We start from the raw sequence: 20,000 nt of genomic DNA, 5'->3' as shown, positions 1-20,000 counted from the left end.
GATCTTGGTCAGCTGCTCCACCAGGGACTATGTGGCCAATGGATACCTGCAAAGGGGATAGCAATATGATTACAACTGACATGCTATCTCGGTAAGAAAAATAGAGAAGTTAAAGTTAAAAAACCTATTTTTTTTCTTGATATTCAAAGGAACTTGGAGTGTATCTAAGCTGGGCTTACCTGAGACCCCTCTTCAGTTCCCCCAACGATTCTAAAACCAAAGCCAGTCTCTTGTCTCTTAAGTGTTACAGTGAATTCCATGTATCCTAGACTGTCATTGGAACCAACAGGAGGACCACGAGGATTCACACTGTACCGCCCATCAGGGAATCTGTAAAAAGTTATCATTAGTTGTTTTTTTCTTTAACATATTAATGTTAATTATAGATTACAGATTTCACTTACAACATAACACAATTCTAAGAAAAAGAAATAAAAACATAAAAAAATGAATTCTGCAAAATACCTGGGCATGCTGACTGGTGCTGGATGCTCATACTCAAAGCTGGTGGACTCCTTCCTTCTTCCTAAGCTGTCAGCCTGGTTGTTGAAGCCATCAGCATTGTTATAACCTGCAGAGTTGTTCTGGCCATGGAAAGGTGGATAGGGATTCCTGGCAGGAGGAATCTGAGCTTGCGAACTATAGCCAGAGTCTTGCCGGGGTAGATCATAGCCATCTTTGGAATACTGCATGTAATCATAGCCAGAATTTTGTTCCATGCTTGTGTTATGATTATTATTTATAAGGTTTGATGTATTGGAAAGATTGTTGTTATAGTGTAAATAATGAGGATATCCCTGGTTGACGTATTCCTTAGTAGGTGTCTTTGCATTAGTTCTCTTCATTTCATATTCGTAATGGTCAGGATGCTGCTGGTAGTACCCATCCTGAGCATACAAATCATTGTGGTAGTAGTAACTATTCTGTGGGGGAACCTGGCCATCTCCTTGACTATCCTGGCTAGCATTACGATTCATTTCCCCAATGTAATTTTCGTAGTTGTTCTGCTCCAGGCTGACTTGTCCCATCTGCGCAGACATGGTGTTGACCTTAGAGTCATACTGGGAGTCTCCCTGTCCCCCAGTATAAGAGAATGCACCCGGGTATGGCGCATGAACTGAGGTAGGTGTATAGGGTGGTCGATAATCCATGTTGCCTTCCAGCTGCCTGCTCCCATCCACTGTGTTATTGACATCAACACTGCTCATGACGTTTGGAGTCTTCGGCCGATTTCGAGTATCTACAAGTGGAGTCTTAGGTCTATTCGGAATCACTTCCTTGGGTTGTGAACTGTACATATCCGCAGTTGGAGTTTTACTTCTGAAAAGCCCACTGGCAACTCCTGATTTCTTGGGGCTAGTTTGATCTTTGCGAATCCCTCGAGACTTCGTTGGTGAGTTAAGCCCACCTCTTTGCACCATAATAACAGCCTCCTGCCCTTGTGCACAATCTTTCAAGACTTGCACCACTTCTGTATGACTCATTCCTTTCACATTTATATTGTTTATGTCAACTAGAATATCACCTTCGATCAAGTTTTTACACCTAACACGATCTAAAATCTTTTTCACTTTTTGTCCATATGCACTGTCCGCTATGGTAAATCCAAAGCCATTGGTACCTTTCACAATTGGTATAGTCAGGTATTCAGGTTTGCTTAAGGCTGATGGATAAAAGTCTAAAATATCAGGCGTGTGATCAAAATTTTCAGAACTAAGCAGGTCGGCACTCCCTGGCCGAGGGACTTCTTGAACACGTTCGGGATTACTTAGGTCTGGCATTGACTTCGCTGTGTTCATGCTCTCGCTCGAATTGTTTCTCGATCGTTCATAGCCTTCGCAAAAACCAGACTTCGATGATCTTGCATCTGCAAAAAGTGAAACTCTTTTATAAAAAGCACATAAATAAGCAACACTACCTACATAACCATTTTGTGCAAAATATAAATGAAACAATAGCAATACAACGGAAGCACAGTTACAGAAATAGCAGTTGCCAAGCACTCACCAGCAGTCGTTACAGCTACAGTGGTTACAATTTCAGTATTTGGGTCGTTGGGATCAAAAGGCAGAGGATAACCTCTACAGACCTCTAGGTAAACTGTGCGCCCTGGGTCTATGTTTTGGAACATGTTCACAACATCAGCATGAGTATAGCCTAAAACACAGGTGTCACCCACATAGACCAGAACATCACCTGCAAAGATGAGAAAAAAATTCAGTATAGAAATAAACCTTGAAAAAAATATGGTATACCCTCTTTCCTACTTCTACAAATCCAAACAGCAAAGACTGTTTGCTGACATTACCTGTGCGGAGTTTTCCGTCTTGCCATGCTGGACCATTAGGGACTACACTTTTGATCTGAAGGAACTCTTCTTCATTGTCGTCACCTCCTACGATCGTGAAGCCCAAGCCTCTCGAGGACTTTACCAAGCTGGTGCGGATAAATTCACCCTGCAGCTCTGCTGGGTTACGGGTGAATATTATACCTTGGCCTGAATGGTCTGAAAGATTATATTGAATGAGTAATTTTAAATCAAAATTTATCTAAACAGAGTACTTTAAAATAAAACACAAGAGCGCAACAGAAACAACAAAAATGCATCAGTATTTCAGTATATACTGCTGGCCAAAATAAGTACAGGTATTAAATAAATTAAATCAATAAATCAATTTATATCAAAAATTTTCCAGTGCTGTTACTAAGTTAGTGGTGTATAGGTTAGCCCACCCAGTCGCACATCTCAGGTTAATGTAATAGCACATATTAGTGTGTTACCATAATTAGTAAGCGAAAATATCTCCTCACATCAGGTACCATTGGGGATTGTGTTCAAGACCTAATCACATTAATACACATACATACAAACACATAAGATACTTTCTCCATGTGTATTAAAACAAAAATCATAACAATTGTCAATAAGTAAAAAAATAAAAAAAAAATGCCAAAGCTAAAACCAGCCCAGCAGAACAATCATTAGCAGAAGCATGAAGCAGCCAACACTATTCTTTGGAGAATACCTTTCCTTCTTAAGCTGACTGCCGATACTATAGGGTCCTCCGATGGACGGTAGAGGGGGGAGGCAGAGGGAGTGAGCACAGAGTAAGGGTAATAGCTAGAGTATGATCTTTGGTGATGAATTACTGGGTATGCTAAATCCTGGGTGCTTGGTAGTGGTGATGACAAGAATCTAGTGAGAGGGTAAGGTGTTGGGGTGGGGAATTGGGGTGGACTGCCTCTTACAATATGGCTCGGGCTGTACTGCAGAGGACTGGAGCCTGTGCTGTAGTTAAACCTGAGGCTATTGTAAGGACTACTGAACATTGGCATTGGTCCTTTGGGAGAGGATGAGGCTTGAGGTACTCGGAGACGAAGCGATTTGGGAGCGAGATTTTGGTAGTTGGGAAAATGTGGCTTGGCAAAATTTGGGACAATGGTTTGATTGAAGGTTGGATTCTTCACCTCTTGATTCCGTATTCCATGACTTAGTGTTGGTTTTTGGTTTCTACTAGCATTACTTTGCTTACTGGCTGAATTCATTTGGTCAGGAGGGTGAATATTGTTGGGAGAAATGGCTAAGTTGTTTGGCTTTGAAACCTGAGAACTTTGTGAGAGATTGTTTGCCTTATGAGGTGTTCCACTAGCTAAATGTACAGGATCCATAGGGCCAGAAATGGTTAAGTTTTGTCTAAGATTTAAGTTTGAATGTTTCTGAGAACTATCAAGATGCTTGTGATTGGGAGAGAGAGAGCGAGGACGAGGGAGGGAGTTCTTGTCCATACGGTTGTGAACCCGAATATACGTTTGCTGCGCTTGCACCTGCAGCTTAGAGTCTTTGCCTTCTGATGCCAAGCACGGTAAACAGGGCAGGTACAGCATGAGCCCTAGAACAACCCAGAGACAAACTCATTTACATACAGTAGCAAGCAAGTCATACTGCTTTACCAAGATCCAATCTCTCATATACTGTGTTGCTCCTTGCTTGCACAACTAAAATGTTATCATGACTTCCTAAATACATTTGACAAGACAAAAACAAAAACTGAGCTAGCTTACACTTGCTTTATATAGCTGCAAAAACAAAACAAATATAGCTGAGCCATACTTGTCTCTGGACTGTTATAACAGAGACATTATTAGATGCAAACTACTAAATGCATGCAAAACATGTCCCCTCTTATGCCAGGAAATTAGAGAGTTAGAATCCCAGCTGGAACTTAGCTATGGTATACTACAAGATCGGAAATTCCATACATTCTGAAACACTGGCCTAATAATTTCTCGATGGAGATATTATTACACCTATACTAAGAACTTTGTTATGGCTCAGAGGGGCCATGCCTGCATCACCTAGAAGAGAAAGACTAGGTTCATAAAAGGCAAAGGGTTCACACACTGCTGCTGCTAATTTTGAATAAAACAAAACAAAAAACAAAGCACACAAAAAATACACAACATTCAAGGGATTCATATAAAAAAACAAGAACTGCTAACACTGGAAAAAACCCTAACCACACTGCCTTTACTGAACACTCAAAGAAAGATGGAGTTGCTTAGGTACCTGTGTGGGAGGACTTTAGATCGCACTCACTGTTTGCACGTTTAGGGCCACTACCAGGAGGAAGCTGAGGGCCATCAGCTGTGTTTGGGGCTCCCACACCACTGCCCTCATTTGCCGACTTCTTCTGGCGAGGGAAAGTGTTGTTCCCACCTTCTGCTGGACTGTTTCCACCTCCTGTAAACATGAGTCATGTTAGTACATCTGCAATTTGAGTTGATTTTTCTTCTCCTTATTATAAATCATCTGATATAAAAAAGTAAATAAAAATCATAATTCTACAATTCAAAATGAGGGTTTACCTTGTTCAGTGGGTTGCTTCTTTGCCATGATCACAGGATTTTCATACTGCGTTTTCCGGTTCACATGATCAATGTAGTATGTACCATATTGAGGATCATCTATTCTCTCCCAACCAAATGGCAGCTCATCCTCCCCACATTCTTCTGCATTTCTTTTTTGGACACGTGCTAATCTGGGATCCAACCAGGAAGACGTTCCAGCCACATGACTGTAGGAGAAAAGCGGAATAAGCAATAAGTAAAATATGTTAATAACTGACCCAATTATATATGCAAATCAACACTTCCACAAAGTTCAACATCTTAATATGTAGAGCCTCTTAAGATGTTCTGTGCATTTTCTATCATCTACTAGACTTATGTTATGTAGAGTCTATATATAGTATAATAGTATTATGATACCCATTACTAATCAGCATGATGCCCTAGTTACAAAACTGAAGGAAAAAATAACTTGTAATTTCAACAAAATATAAAATGCAGTATGAAAGTGATCCCCCCGTGAAACATACCTTCTGTGGCAGGGTTAATATAAAGTGATCATAGAACCAGTTACTTACTCAATATAATATGGCTCCCCATTTTCAGTATACGCCTTCTCCCAATTGGAAGGAAGTGGACCGAGTTCTCCAGAAGTCGGAGAGTCCGGAGGTTGTAGCTGCATGCCTCCCTCCTCTGCCACCATCCCTTGGTGCATGCCAGGAGGGCTGTAATGTGATCCTGGCGGGTAAGGATGCTTGGGTGAGTCTGGTGGAGGCTCCGTGCTGGTGGTGTTGGCAGCCATGGCTTCTACATTGGAGCGGTTGCGTCGTCGTTTACCTTCTGAGCTGGGGTGAGCTCCAGGTAAGACTGCTGCACCTGCTGGGCCCCGAGACAGGTGGTCCGGAGGTAACGATGGAGGTTTTGGAGTACCGTAGTGGTTACCTAAGAAAAACATTCAATATATATAAAGAGAAAGTACTTTTGCTATGATTGAATATTTCATATAATAACATTGTTTAAAAGATGGTTGATCAAAATGAAATTATTTGAAAAAATATCAAGCTTTGAATATTAGTGTGCTAAATCTACACATATCATACTAATAAGCATGCAAGTGTTATACAGAATGAAAAGCTTACTATTAAGCCTAAAGCAACATAAGAAGCGTGCTATAAAAATACCTGAATTGTCATTGTAACCAGAATCGCCTGATGACCTAATATTATAAGCTGTGCCAAAAGATCTCCGCCAATTATTTCCATTTTCAGTCTGCCTTAACATTATGTTGATGAACTTTCTTTCATTTTCTGGACTGTCTCTTTTGTCTACAATTGGGGATCGTTTACCCTCATTTGACAGTCTATTTTTTGCTGTCTTTGAGTTTAGACAAGAATTGATTATATATTTAGGGTCATTATCTTGATGTTTTATAGCACGCCGCTGTCTCTCATGAGGTGTTTTTATTACACTAAATCTCGAGGGAGTATTTCTACTTATGAATAACGTTCTTTGCGGTGGTGGTGGAGGTATGCAAAGGTCATCTTCTTCTCCCTTGAAATTAGGATTTAGAAGTCTATCATCTTCAAATTTCAAATATCCTCTGGCATCCATATGTGGCAGGGTACTAGCAGCTGCAACATGTGATTTTGATACTCTTGGAGTTTTAATTGGCAGTGACATTGACTTACTAACTCTTTCATTGTCAATAACAGTGGTTTCCTTTTGTGGTGTTTTTGAGGTGAATGAGTTTTTTCTATTTTCAGAATTTTGTACCTCTGAACTATTTGGATTATTCATAAATCTGGTAAAATCACCATTATTAGATTTAACATCTGAAATATGTGGTTCTTTCCCATTAACAGTACTTGAATTAACATCCAAAGTTAAGGCTGAATTTGCAGTATTTTTTTTCCAGTTCCTATTTCCATCCTTCTTTGCATACAAGTTCTCTACGCTCTTTACAAGTCTGATGAAATCACTCCTGTTAGATTTGGGAACATTCTCAGATTTATTTTGTGCATGTGCTAGAGGCTGTTTACTTTTTGATTCTTGTGAAGACCTTCCATATTTTACAGAACCATTGATTTTAGGATAGTCAATCATATCTTCTCCTGGATTCTCATGTAACAAGAAACTGTCTGATACCATTCCAGTTGAACATCTTCCATCTGGGGCTGGTCGGACACTTAAACCTCTGGTGGGAATCTTAACATCTGTAACAGAGCTAGCACTACAGACAGACTTTTGGCTCAGTGGTTTCCTTTGTCTAGTTTCTTTTTCTAATGGAGTTCTGTACTCTTTTGATACTGTGTTTTCTATAATCAATCTTTTAGCATCACTCTGCTTATCTAATAGCTCTCCTTTATGATCACTAACACTTTGAATATCTTTTTTAAGTGAAGAACTTCTAGGTGGTAATACTGGCTTTTTTACACTTGTGATCTTCAAGTCTGAGGAGTCAAATGTCATAATATACTTGCTAGCTCCCTGATCCTGAATGCTATGGTTGACCGTATATACATTTACACTGTCAGAAGACGAACTGTCACACCCATCTGACTGCTTTTCAAAACCTGAGTCATACAAGAAATCGTCTAAATTAACACTAGATATGTCACTATCTGTACATGATGCAGTTTCCATTGCAGTGCCATCTGGAGACACTGACAATGCTTGAGGTGTGGAAGGGAAGGCTGAATCACTGGCTTCAGACAAAGTCTCCTCCTGACTAACATCAATTATGGTCTCTGCTTCACTGTCATATCCTGTGATGTCATGATGGAATTCAGGGAACTTAGTGCCTAATCGCATACGAGAATCAGAGGAAGCAGTTTCTGGTGCAGATACGTTTGGATTGTTTTTTAATACAGAGGTGTGAAAGGAGGGTATGTTCTGGTTAAGATTTTGTTTACTAGGAAAAACAGGATCTGGGTCTACTGACTCTTCATTGGATAGCAAAGAGAGATTATCAGCAGATATACCTTTTACTTTAGGAATTCTATCTATACAATCTACAGATGCTGTCTGCAGTTTTCTATTATAAACTCTGTGAAGATTTGGATACACAAAATTGTCTGACTTTGTAGTGACTTCACTATGAGCGGACAATGTGTCACTGTCATCGGATGTGTTATCTGCACCACTGTCACTACCAGCAACAGTATCACTATCTTCATCACTCTCACCAAAGAGAGATTCAAAGTCTGATTCTTCAGTGTAATATTCATCAGATAGCGTTCTTTTCCTTATTCTCTGCTGAGGCTGGGTAAGGAGTGACTGTGCTACAAGGTAACTACTTGGCTGAGATTTGTAATCAGGATCTACAGAAAATGAGACTAAGCTTTTACTTTTCCGCATAGAAGAATTTTTACCATGGCTAGATGCTCTACGAGTAAAAGTACCTGTAGAATGATTGTTTGGCAATGACATTTCATGCTTTCTGGACATGTAAGCTTGACCACGCAATTCGTTTTCACCCAAACGATACCGCTGGCTCCCGTTTCGAATAAAATATTCTTTGATCTCATTTGCACTGAAAGTTCGGTTTAATTCTCTAAGTGAAGGGCGCTGAACCCCTTTGAACAATCTTCCTGGAAGAGTTTTGATCTTGTCTGAGCTATATTTTCCTGCCCTTGGTTGTTTTGTGGGCAGAGAAAAAGATCGCAAGAGGTTATTGCCATCCAGAGGTTCTGTATGTGGATCTGGATCCAACCCCGGTTCACTCTGGGGTTCACTGGGAGGGGCATCGTCACTGGGCAACGAAGCTCTTCCCCGTCGCATGCCCATCCAGGGAGTAAGGAGTGGAGGCAGGCGTCTTCGTTCCATAATCGGGCTTGGAAATGTTTCAGACGAGTTATGTGATGTGACTGATGCCATCCTGTAGCGCAACCTATGTCGAGTTATACGCTCTGCAGTGTGCCGTTGCTGCAGCGCAGATGATATGGGGGATGGTACTGGTGTCCCATATTCATATCCTGAAAGCAAAATACTTCACCTTCTGCCAAATGACAGTGTCACATCATGCTGTGGAGACACACTTGCCATCTAGCAAGAGCCACACCCCATGCAAAATTGACTGAATGACCTCCTGTGCCATGTGACTTTCAATCAGGAAAAACTTATCATATTAGACAAAAACTCTGCATACCTCTTGCAACATTTCTAGTTCTTGTTTGAGTATCCTGCTGGTACTTTAGAAGATATTCCCTGTATGATGCCCTCCTAACAGGTAACGCCATCACTATAACATTTGTACTGGTAGCGGCACTATGCCATGTCTTATCTCCAACTTACAATCTTATATCTTATCACCAACTTTGAACTTCTTTTTCTTTTGGGCATGATAAAACTGTATTCATAAAAACTTACTGGCTTTATTACTAGATTATGACTGTAAATATTCTGTAAGTACAAGATACATTGGCACAAGAGGTCATCCACTCCATTTTCATTTTTTTTAAATAATAGTAAGAAAACTCAGAGCAAATCTAAACAGGCTCTGATAATATCATTATCTGCTATTATCCAGTTAGGTCTTTAGAAAGCCATTCTTGAGATAATGGAAACAGTTAGTTTTGCAAGCATTCACCTAAATATGATTCAAAACATTATCCTTAAAAATATATTTTTATATAAGTGCTTCATGCTGTTATTAGCAACATGCAAGACATGCCAGTGAGAAGAAAACCAAAGTCAAGCCCCTCATTACAGAAGTCAGACTTACCCTCAAAGACACCAGACTCCAAGAGGTTCCCAGATCTCTGCAGAGCACGAAATTCTTCCTTTGAGAGAAAAGTGTAGTCGACTCCGTTGACCTCCCCCTGACGTGGAGACCGAGTGGTCACTGGAACAGTACGCAGGTACACGTTGTCGCGGATGGTGTTCTGCAGCTCATGGTCCACGCTACCCTTCTGGAAACGTGTGTTCAGGTACTGCCGCAGATCACGAGTAAGGGACCCTGAAAAGCAGAAGGGAATTCATTAGTTTCTGAAATGATGAGCTACAATGTCAATGCCTAATATCCACATTTCTGCTGATAAAGGATTGGTATCATTGATTGCAATAATGCCAGTAATGATGATAGCGATAATTTTCAACTGTCTAGAGACCACATAACAAGACTGGAACTGCAACATAATCTGAAAGCCCTGTTCTCTTCCAAGTCAAGTGTAGGTTTAAGTCTTGCTTCATGACACACACATACATACATAATAAAACATGCATATAAATTCATGCCTTCTAATGAGTCAAATGTGAGTGAGCAAATGATAGGCATGGATGGTCAGAACAATAATAACAAGTGTAATGGTTTGTTTTTAATGTCTGTTTGTAAGTACGTTTAATATAGTTGCAGTTTCTAACAATCACTTTTTTTTTAATCAGCTAGTCTGATAAGATACTATGTGTATTTTTTTTACTATTGTCATTCATATCCATCTATCTTATCTGACATTTGTCTGTGGCCCAGCTTGTGAAAACAAATGCTATGCTATGTACTATGGATGTTTTGCGTTTAAATTCTTGAATTGCGTCTAAATGCAACCAAGCAATCTTGATAACTAAGTGGTGGTGTTACCGTGAATGAAGCATTGCAGCACCCATCCATCACTATTGTATGTCACATTCTAACTCATCCTTTATCCTAAAGTTTTAGTATCATAATAGAAATCTACTGGATATTAGAAAAAAAAAATACAAAAACAAAGTAGAATATACTGTTCAACGGCTCTATTAGCGCATCCTAATTAACACTATAAATATATTTTGGCAAAATACCCCCTTGATGCTGAAAAAGATATACCCAGAAATAGTTGTGATTTAAAAATTACAACTGTTTTGTTTACATAAAGAATGGCAACATCGACCACATGACAACTCTCAACCTAACCATTCAGCCATCCTCATAACATAAAACCATACGCCTACGACGGAATGCCCATTGAAACTACCCCCGCACGCACACATTCTTACATCAACTTAAAACTTTGTCATTTTTTTCACCGCTTATCGTTATCGCAAATGGAAAAAAAGAAAGAGAAATAAACCTAAGATAAAAAATCCCCCGAGATCCCAGGTGACGAGACAAGTTTTCCGACAATGCCTTGATAACATGGAATGGCAATAATGAAGACCCGTGAGGTGGAGCACAATGTTCTTGCATCGTCACTCCCCCGCTCCGCCCAGGCCGCTTCTCCACGCTGTCGCCTCCACTACGCCCCCCCACTCCTCCTCCTCCTCCTCCTCCTCCTCCTCCTCCTCCTCCTCCTCCTCCTCCTCCTCTCTCTCCTCCTCCTCTCTCCTCCTCCTCCTCCTCCTCCTCCTCCTCCTCCTCCTCCTCCTCCTCCTCCTTTTCGAGTCTCGACTCTCATTCATTTTTGTCCGCAGGGTAAACACTCGCGTAAAAAGGGGGTTTTGTTACTTAATCTCTTTTACAATTTCACCCAAACCAACTTGACCTTTTCACATCCCATATATTCCCAGAACATTTCTCCCCATTCCCAACTCCCCCTCCAAAGCCCTCCAGAACAAAAAGACCTCTCAATCGAAAAACAGAAATGGTGGTCCGTTGCGAGAGCGAGATCCGGCCGTTTGTTGCAACGCCCTCGACAAAAGGGGCAGTGGACTCTAATGATGAGTAGCCATCGGAAATCAAGCGTATACGGAATTAAACAAAAGCGCAGCGGCAGTGAAAGTAAGAAGACAACAGTGTCGGCTCACTGCTTCCGCTACTTCCTGTCTTGAAAGCGACTCTTTTCACACACGAAGATTTTTTTTCCATTTTAAATCCCAGTCTTTCTGAAGGATCGTCTACTCGCCCGTCAGCTAACAAGGAAAGATCTAATCGCTAAATATACACACAGATCACCTGCTAATGTCTTGAATATTAGTGAAAGCCCCAACTCACAATCCCGTCTTCAAACCTCTCGGATTATTTGCTAGGACTCCAGAAACGTGCATTCTAATATTCAACAACAACCGTTTATCAGAGTTTCTTGTTCGCTTTCCGCAACCTGTGGAGCTGTCTGCTTGTCACGGAACTTTCTAATTGCTACATCTTCGTCACACTTGCCGTATACGCGTCCGAGGCTTATTGGCGTTGACCTGTCAGCGGGCCGCACGTCCGTCAGATTGGAAACCGGTCGTAACAAATGGCCAAATATGGTAGGTTCCGAAACAGCTGATTTTCCCGACGGACACAGTGATCGGTGAATAACTTGGAGCGCTCGCTCACATATATGGATATGCCCACTCACACACGCGCATACACACACACACAAATATATATATATATATATATATATATATATATATATATATATATATAAATAGATAGATAGATAGACATATATCTTTAATTATAAAAAGAACACAATGAACCACACAGACCTAACAAACAACCATACACACCCGTCCAGACTCGACAGGGAAGAATTGTTATTCCAAAAGGGGGATTATAAGTTCCTTCATTCATCGGATACAATGACGAGCCCCATAACAAGTGAGCGAGAGAGAGAAAAGCCCGCCCATGTATACAAATGATGACTAGGAAAGCCAAACAAGCTGGCGAGAAAGTTGGTCCTGCTGACACAGCGCCAGGGCCCTCTCCTCCCCTCATGCCTGCACGGAACGCCATTTTTCCGCGAATTCCTTTCTGTGGCGCTGGTGACGGAATGCGGCGGCGACGACGGCGGCGGCAGCGACCAGGGCCTACGCGAATCACGTCCGAGTATGCGGTGCCCCGTTCGACTCGCTTTCCCCGAAGAAGAAAAAGTGAGAGGAAAAAACAAAATAAAAATGTGGCCTCTCGTCGAGTCACGGCTCCTGGCTCCGATCTCCGGCCCTGAGCGATGGCGATTACCACAGCCTATAAAAGAGATGAGTTACTCTTCCGTGGAGAAGAAGATCGCAAAGAAGACGACCCTGATTCAAACGTGACGCCCAAGACAGACAGACAAGTGCCACTGGCATCAAGGCTGGGAAACTGGCGGCGAATTTCCACATTGCACGAAGGCCAAACCGCGCCCAGGTCGCAGTACCATCCGTGAGGGACGCGGCCTCGGGCGAGCGAGTGCCTCGGCCTGCCACAATGGTCCCAAATAGGCGAGGGGAGGGCCACTTGACACACATCCATGTATTACTACGGTGAGCACGGCCCGGGTTTCCACTTTCCTGTGATCCCGTGGTTGTCGCACCCTTGGGGGAGAGAGCTGGGACGGGGGAGGAGGAGGGGGGCGAAAGGGAGGGAGGGAAACGAGGGGCGGGGAAACGGAGGAACCAGCGCCTCCTTCCTGCGAACTTCCGCCGCTGCTCTACTTCGTACGTGGTGCCCCGTCCCCGCGACGCTTGCTGAGACTCTCACCGCGTTTTACTATTACGGGAGAGGGCCAACTAATGGATTTCCTGACACACTTTGTGATCCCTAAAGCACGGTCGGTTGGTGGAGAATCCCTCGGCTAGTAGATCCCGTGTGTTTATTTAGGTTGTACCGCATAGTGATAGATAAATATACAGATAGACAAACAGGGGAGGGAAAGGAAGGGAGAGGGAAAGAGAAAGAGAAAGAGAGAGAGAGAGAGAGAGAGAGAGAGAGAGAGAGAGAGAGAGAGAGAGAGAGAGAGAGAGAGGGAGAGGAGAGGAGAGAGAGAGAGAGAGAGAGAGAGAGAGAGAGAGAGAGAGAGAGAGAGAGAGAGAGAGAGAGAGAGAGAGGAGAGGGAGAGGAGAGAGGAGAGGGAGAGGAGAGAGAGAGGAGAGGAGAGAGAGAGAGAGAGAGGGGAGAGAGAGAGGGAGAGGGGAGAGAGAGAAGGGGAGAGGGGGAGAGAGGAGAGGGAGAGGGGAGAGGGAGAGAGGAGAGGAGAGGGAGAGAGGAGGAGAGAGAGGAGAGGGAGAGAGAGAGAGAGAGAGAGAGAGAGAGAGAGAGAGAGAGAGAGAGAGAGAGAGAGAGAGAGAGAGAGAGAGAGAGAGAGAGAGAGAGAGAGAGAGAGAGAGAGAACCCAATCAAATCATAAACAGATCGCGAGACGCGTCCCGATCAGAACCGCGAGCACCACCGGGCCGCCAGCGCTCGCATAAGCGCCGTGCGAGAAAAGAAAGTTGCGGCTTCGGAGGGTCGTCCTTTTGCTTCCACCTTTGCCCTCGCCTCCCACCGGAACCACGCCCACCGCAGGAGCACACGGCGTTCCTACACGGGCTTTCGTGTTCGGGAGAATGTAGCGGAGCGAGAGAGGGCTACCACAAGCCACGCTCCTCATGTTAAGCATAAGAAAGTAGAAACGGTCAGGATCTCTCCCCATACACGAAAACCCGCCCCCTACAACCGGGTCGACACGCCTCGCCACTTAAAAAAAAGAATATAGCGCGAACACCCACCATACGGGGAACAGAAGCACATGATGTTACACAGGGGGAAAATACTATTGAATTATTCTTGTAATAGCGCATTATATTACACAGGGAAAACATTATTTGCTTATTCAACAAACAACTTTGAACACACTGTGGAGTTTCCTTGCACAAACATATACGAGCGAGCATGCAATCACGCACTTACTTTCTCCACCTTCGGGCCAGTGCAAGCATCGCGAACTCGACTAGCGCCGGCGATGTCGTTTTACTTGTATCATCAAGAGCAATTGGGCAACCACGCCTTCTATATTCTATTGCTAGGAATCGTAATGATAATAATAGTAATCTCGCGTCTTTCAATGGGCGATTGTTTATGCAACGCGAACGACGCCTTCTTTGTTCTTCGCCGGTGTTGTTATTTTTATGTCTTTGCGGCGCGTTATTGCGTTCCCGAAGCGCCGAGAGAGATTTTTCGGCTATTTCGAATTTAATTATAGTCTTTGTTCGGAATAACAAAGGACTTTCGGGTTTCAACATTTGTTATAATAAGATATTAAAAAATGCGCAGATGTTGGCTATAAATGAAATATATGGCTCTCTCTTAGTAACACTCACTCGCTCGCTCACTCACTCTGTCTGTTTTTCTCTCTCTCTCACACACATACACATACACACACACACACACACACACACACACACACACACACACACACACACATATATATATATATATATATATATATATATATATATATATATACACATGCATATTGTACATACATACATATATAAATACATACATATATACATACATATACATAGATACATATATAATATAATATATATATATATATATATATATATATATATATATATGTATATGTATATGTATATGTATATGTATATGTATATGTATATGTATATGTATATGTATATGTATATGTATATGTATATGTATATGTATATGTATATGTATATGTATATGTATATATATATGTATATATATATGTATATATATATATATATATATATATATATATATATATATATATATATATATATATATACATATATATATCAAACACCGCGCGCATATACATGTGCTTATTTACGTAATCGTAAGATATCTGATATTTGTGTGTGTGTGTGTTTGTGTTTGTGTGTATGTATATATGTATAATTTATGTTATATGATAATATATATATACATATACATATATACATATATATATATATAATATATATAAATACATACATATACATAGATACATATATATATATATATATATATATATATATATATATATATATATATATATATATGTATATATATATATTATCATATAACATAAATTATACATATATACATACACACAAACACAAACACACACACACAAATATCAGATATCTTACGATTACGTAAATAAGCACATGTATATGCGCGCGGTGTTTGAATTGTTTTAAGCGAGGGCGAGTATTACAGCCATTGCCATGCCATTTAATTAACCCAGAATATGTATTGACGTGTTCATTAAAACCCTCTAATAGTACGTGGCATTTGTGTTCCCCAGACAATGTATATTGCAGAAACTGGGACATTAGACATGAACATAATTGCCAAATGAGACAAGACTCAGATAATCAAACGAAGAGAAATACTTGCACGTGAAACCGATGACCGTCATAATAACGACACACGTACATATCTCCAATATCCCAAAATTAAAACCATGACAATAGCAAAAATAACAGCGAAACTAAATCACCCAAATCCCGTTGATCTGCACACGGCCCCCAATCGAACACGAAGCGATGAAGTCAATATTTGTTTTCACCCAATAAAATTCATATCCGGCACAACCAATCAACCATTGCAAACAGAACAAACAAAACTTTTATCCAGCGGCGAAGAGTAAACATGTTAATTTCGTAAATAAGACCTTATACGCCGTGTTGATTAAGTTCTCTGAATAAACCACAAGAGAAGATCTAGTATTAAACGCAAATTAATTCTACGATCATTGCCACTGGCCCTCCTCATACGCGAGGCACCACACAGCACACTACATCCCTCGACGACACCAAAGTAATCAAGGACGGACACTATACCTTCGTGCGTATCCTCGGCGTCAGCGTGGTAATGGCTGGAGGTATTGCTGACGAGGGTGCTGGAGACGACGCCGTAGAACGAGGGCTCGCTGGGCGTCCTGGCCATGGCGTAGGCCGCGGAACTCATGTTGCCGGAGTACATGTCTTCATAATCCCCGTGAGAGGGGGCTTGCCTGCGTTCTTCGGGCGCTGTGCACCACCGCCACGAAGCAGAAGTCGAGTCCAGGCTGAGTCCCTCGCTGTCGCACGAATGTGTTCCGGCCCCCGTGTTATCGCTGGTCTCTCGGCAGAGGCTGGTCTCCGTGTGTGAGGCTGAATATTCCTTAGAGTCGGAGAGGGGCAGCCTCGGAGCGCGAGCGTCGCCGGGGCCTTGGGTGACGTTACCCGAAGTCCCCACGGCCGAGTCGTGGGTGCTGAGCCCCGCCTTCACCACCAGCCCGCACAGCGCCGAAGCATCGTGAACTTCTACGTAATTCTGCGAATCCTGTTCACAAAACGCATCGACCTGCTTGTTGCATTCATCTGCATTACGAGCCACAACCTTGTTGATCTCCTTACGCGAAAGACATGTCGGTACCCTCCAAGGTACGGAGGCTGGGAAATTTGCCCCCGCACTCGGCCGCATACTCGAGGAACGGACAGGGACGAGGGGAGGGGGCGAGGGTGGGGGTGGGAGAGGGGGTGGGGGTGGGGGAGGTAGTTTGCTTGCATCAGGATTCTTGGCGACGGAACAGCTGGATTGCTTACTTGTAGACTGGCTTGTATGACCAGGGGGGGAGCATGGATGAGCACTGGTGGATGGGATTGTTGGATGAAGTGGCTTGGGAGGGGGAGGGGGAGGATGGTGTCTGGAATGATACACATGTTGTGTAGTGCACGATGACTGGCTGGTAGTGCAAGTGGACTGGGGCGGCTGGGTGGAATGGGGATGTGGGTTTGTGGAACGCGTTTGGTGGCTGATGGAATGGAACACAGGTTTTGTGAAATAAGATGGCTGGCTCCTGAGATGAGGTGTTTGGTTAATGGCACTGGACATTGGGTTGCTAAGGCGGTAAAACTGGCTTGGCGGATTGGATGGCTGGCTGGCAAGAGAATTTGGTTGAGATGGCGGACTTGTTGTTTTCGGCGCCATGTAAGCGTAGAGGGAAGAGGGAGTCGATTTGGAGTGGGTGGAGACTGGCAAGAGTTTTAGCGGAGGTGGAGGAGGAGGTGGTGGAGGAAGAGGAGGAAGAGGTCCGAACTGCCATGTCACTTCGTAGGTGCCAGTCGAAGTGTTATGCTGGTCCTTTCCCTGAGCCTGAGCCTCAAGGGTGTGGGCGGCCTTCTTCATTTTGGTGGAACGGGCGTAAATGGGCTCGGGTTTGGCATGTGGTGGGGGCGGGGGCGGAGGACGGGTAGAGGAAGAGGTCGAGGAGGAGGAGGAGCTCTCCTGTGTCATGCTCTCCACCCCGCTGGAGGAGCTCTCCCCGGTGACGTCCCTGGAGCGGTGCGTGCGGCGGGCGGCGATGCACTCGTCGATGCTTCGCTCGTTGTAGTCCCCGGAGGGCGCTACCCACGAGAGGTCGCGGTAGTCCACGTAGTTGTTGTAGGAGACGGGCGCCTTGCTCTGGCACTTGGGTTTGGTCCTCTTGAGGGCGGTGTTGAAAATGTGCGCGTCGATGTAGTGGGCGGCAGTGAGGGCGGCGCGAGGGCTTCTGAGGGCGGGGTGGAAGATGTCACCCTTGGCCAGGCTGTGAGCCCGACGGAACTCGAACTCGTCCTCATCCTGAATGGAGTCGAGGCCATCGCTCGAGGAGCACCTGATGGACGGGCGCAAACGGCGGGTGGCCGAGCTGGCCTTCCTCAAGAGCGCCGCGCAGGCCCTGGCTCGCCGCCGCCCCCCCTCCCTCCTGGCCCTCCACGCACGCGCCAGCCTGCCCCTGCTGGACACCGGCATGGCTCCTGCTGCGATGGCGACGGCACGGACGAGCGAGTGCGTCACTGTGTCGCCATGGCGTGGCGGAGCGTCACACCTACGACACGGAGCCTCTCAGGTAACGCACCGCGGGTGTACGCACGAGTGCCAGGCACGACAGCGGAAGAGAAACTCCGGTCGTAATGTCTTTCCCGCCGCCACACACTTTACCTACCTGCCGCCTCCGGGCTATACTTAACTCACCACCACGCCTTTCTACGTATGATACACTAAAGCACATACAGCCAAAGCGCACAATTTGACAACAACACTAGACAAATGCACAACACAAAGTTATTTAACCACGAACACCTCTTTTGCTGATCGAGATTCGTGACACTCCGAGATTCACTTGTACACAAGAAGACACCTGAGGCTCAACTAGCTTTTCACAGGGCTACAACGGGCTACCTCAATGCCTATACTCTGAGGAACGTGACGTTGACCTACACTTTGACCTCCTCTGAGGCCACGAATGACCACAGCTGACCTGGTCCACCCGCGCACCCGTTCCCATGTGTCTCAGCCCCAAACGAACGGCTTGAAGGAGTCGGGGAACACGCAGGCCGTAACGACAGCACCGAAACGAGAAGCACAACACAACACCACGGCCACGGACGCCGAGGACCCGCACATCTCGCAGCGCCAAGATCCTCCTCCGAAGCGAGCAGGAGTGAGCCAGCAGGTCCGGCGGCCACCACGCTCGCACGCACAGTGGCCGCCTCGCCTCGCCCTACCGCCGCCGCCGTCGAGGAAAGTTGCAGAAAATGCGGAAACAGCCCGCCCCTTGGCCATTGTCGGGCGCTCGCGGGAGGCGTAACCAGGCCTCATGCGCACGCCAAACCCAGACTTAGCGCGCCCGCAACTAGGGCTCCAAATCACGCCCGCCGACCGTGGGCGGCGACTCCTCCGTGAGCAGGATCCGTCATTTCGACTTGTTCAACCAATCCTTTAATTAGAATAGGTGACAGACACTCCGATGTACGAGAATGAGTCTCGCCATTATTCACCGAGTGTCAAGTAAGAGTAATGAGCTTCAAATGATCATCGACACATATCATATTGCTGGCAGGTAATCGGACAACACTAAGTGGGAAAGAAATTGCATTCATCATTTGGCTGGCACATACCTCTCCCTCGACTGACGACCAGAATCAACAATTTCCCGATAGAACTGCCGACTCGTTAACCTCTTTCCATCTTCAAATCGTCCCACGGATCGGCCGATCAGCCACCCGAACGAAACGCAATCCACCGTAAATGCGACGACCGCCAGAACACGCTGAGGTGCGGTAACCAGACTAATTATGATGTCAAGCCGTTGCTGAGCATTCGGCGACCCTCCGCTTCTCAAAATTCGTGGAGGGCGCCGATGCACACGCCTCTCCCTCCCTCCCTCCCCTTCCTCCGCGTGCTCTTTTTACTCTTTGGCTCGTCTTTCCCACCAGATTACAATGGCTTTTCTTCCTTTCGAGTTCCGATGATTTATTTTGAGGCCATGGAGTCTCTCACTTTCACCGTGCGTTCTTTACTGTTGCCTTCGCAGATTACGTATGAATTCATTATGAACATAGCCTATTCTCATATATGTGTGTATGTGTGTGTGTGTGTGTGTATATATGTATATATATATATATATATGTATATGTATATATATATATAGTGTATGTATGTATGTATGTATATATATATATATATATATTGTGTATGTATATGTATATATATATATTGTGTATGTATATATGTA

The 20,000-nt window shown here is 44.2% G+C and overlaps 1 protein-coding gene across 15 annotated transcripts in view; it reads right to left on the bottom strand.

Moving 5' to 3' along the window:
• Positions 1-20,000, bottom strand: part of LOC122255685 (uncharacterized) — a 222,894-nt gene that overhangs the window by 7,111 nt on the left and 195,783 nt on the right. For 6 of the 15 annotated variants that reach the window (XM_086547506.1, XM_086547509.1, XM_086547496.1 and 3 more), the window contains 11 exons: positions 9,572-9,805; positions 6,030-8,822; positions 5,427-5,790; positions 4,867-5,075; positions 4,568-4,741; positions 3,027-3,890; positions 2,309-2,506; positions 2,008-2,196; positions 466-1,867; positions 180-330; positions 1-46 (listed from right to left, as the gene is read on the bottom strand). The exon at positions 1-46 is cut by the window's left edge and continues 150 nt beyond it. In XM_086547506.1, the coding sequence (XP_086403632.1) occupies positions 1-46; positions 180-330; positions 466-1,867; positions 2,008-2,196; positions 2,309-2,506; positions 3,027-3,890; positions 4,568-4,741; positions 4,867-5,075; positions 5,427-5,790; positions 6,030-8,822; positions 9,572-9,805 (6,624 nt within the window). Of the gene's footprint in view, positions 47-179; positions 331-465; positions 1,868-2,007; positions 2,197-2,308; positions 2,507-3,026; positions 3,891-4,567; positions 4,742-4,866; positions 5,076-5,426; positions 5,791-6,029; positions 8,823-9,571; positions 9,806-16,299; positions 18,251-20,000 lie in introns of those variants that run through there. The other 9 variants (XM_086547423.1, XM_086547443.1, XM_086547460.1 and 6 more) reach the window with 7 other exon arrangements.

Source organism: Penaeus japonicus, unplaced genomic scaffold, assembly GCF_977035675.1.
Source record: "Penaeus japonicus unplaced genomic scaffold, GWHDUDI00000001_assembly GWHDUDI00000002, whole genome shotgun sequence".
NCBI lineage: Eukaryota > Metazoa > Arthropoda > Malacostraca > Decapoda > Penaeidae > Penaeus > Penaeus japonicus.
Note: the sequence above shows the minus strand (reverse complement) of the source record. Positions and strands in the feature narration are given on the sequence as shown.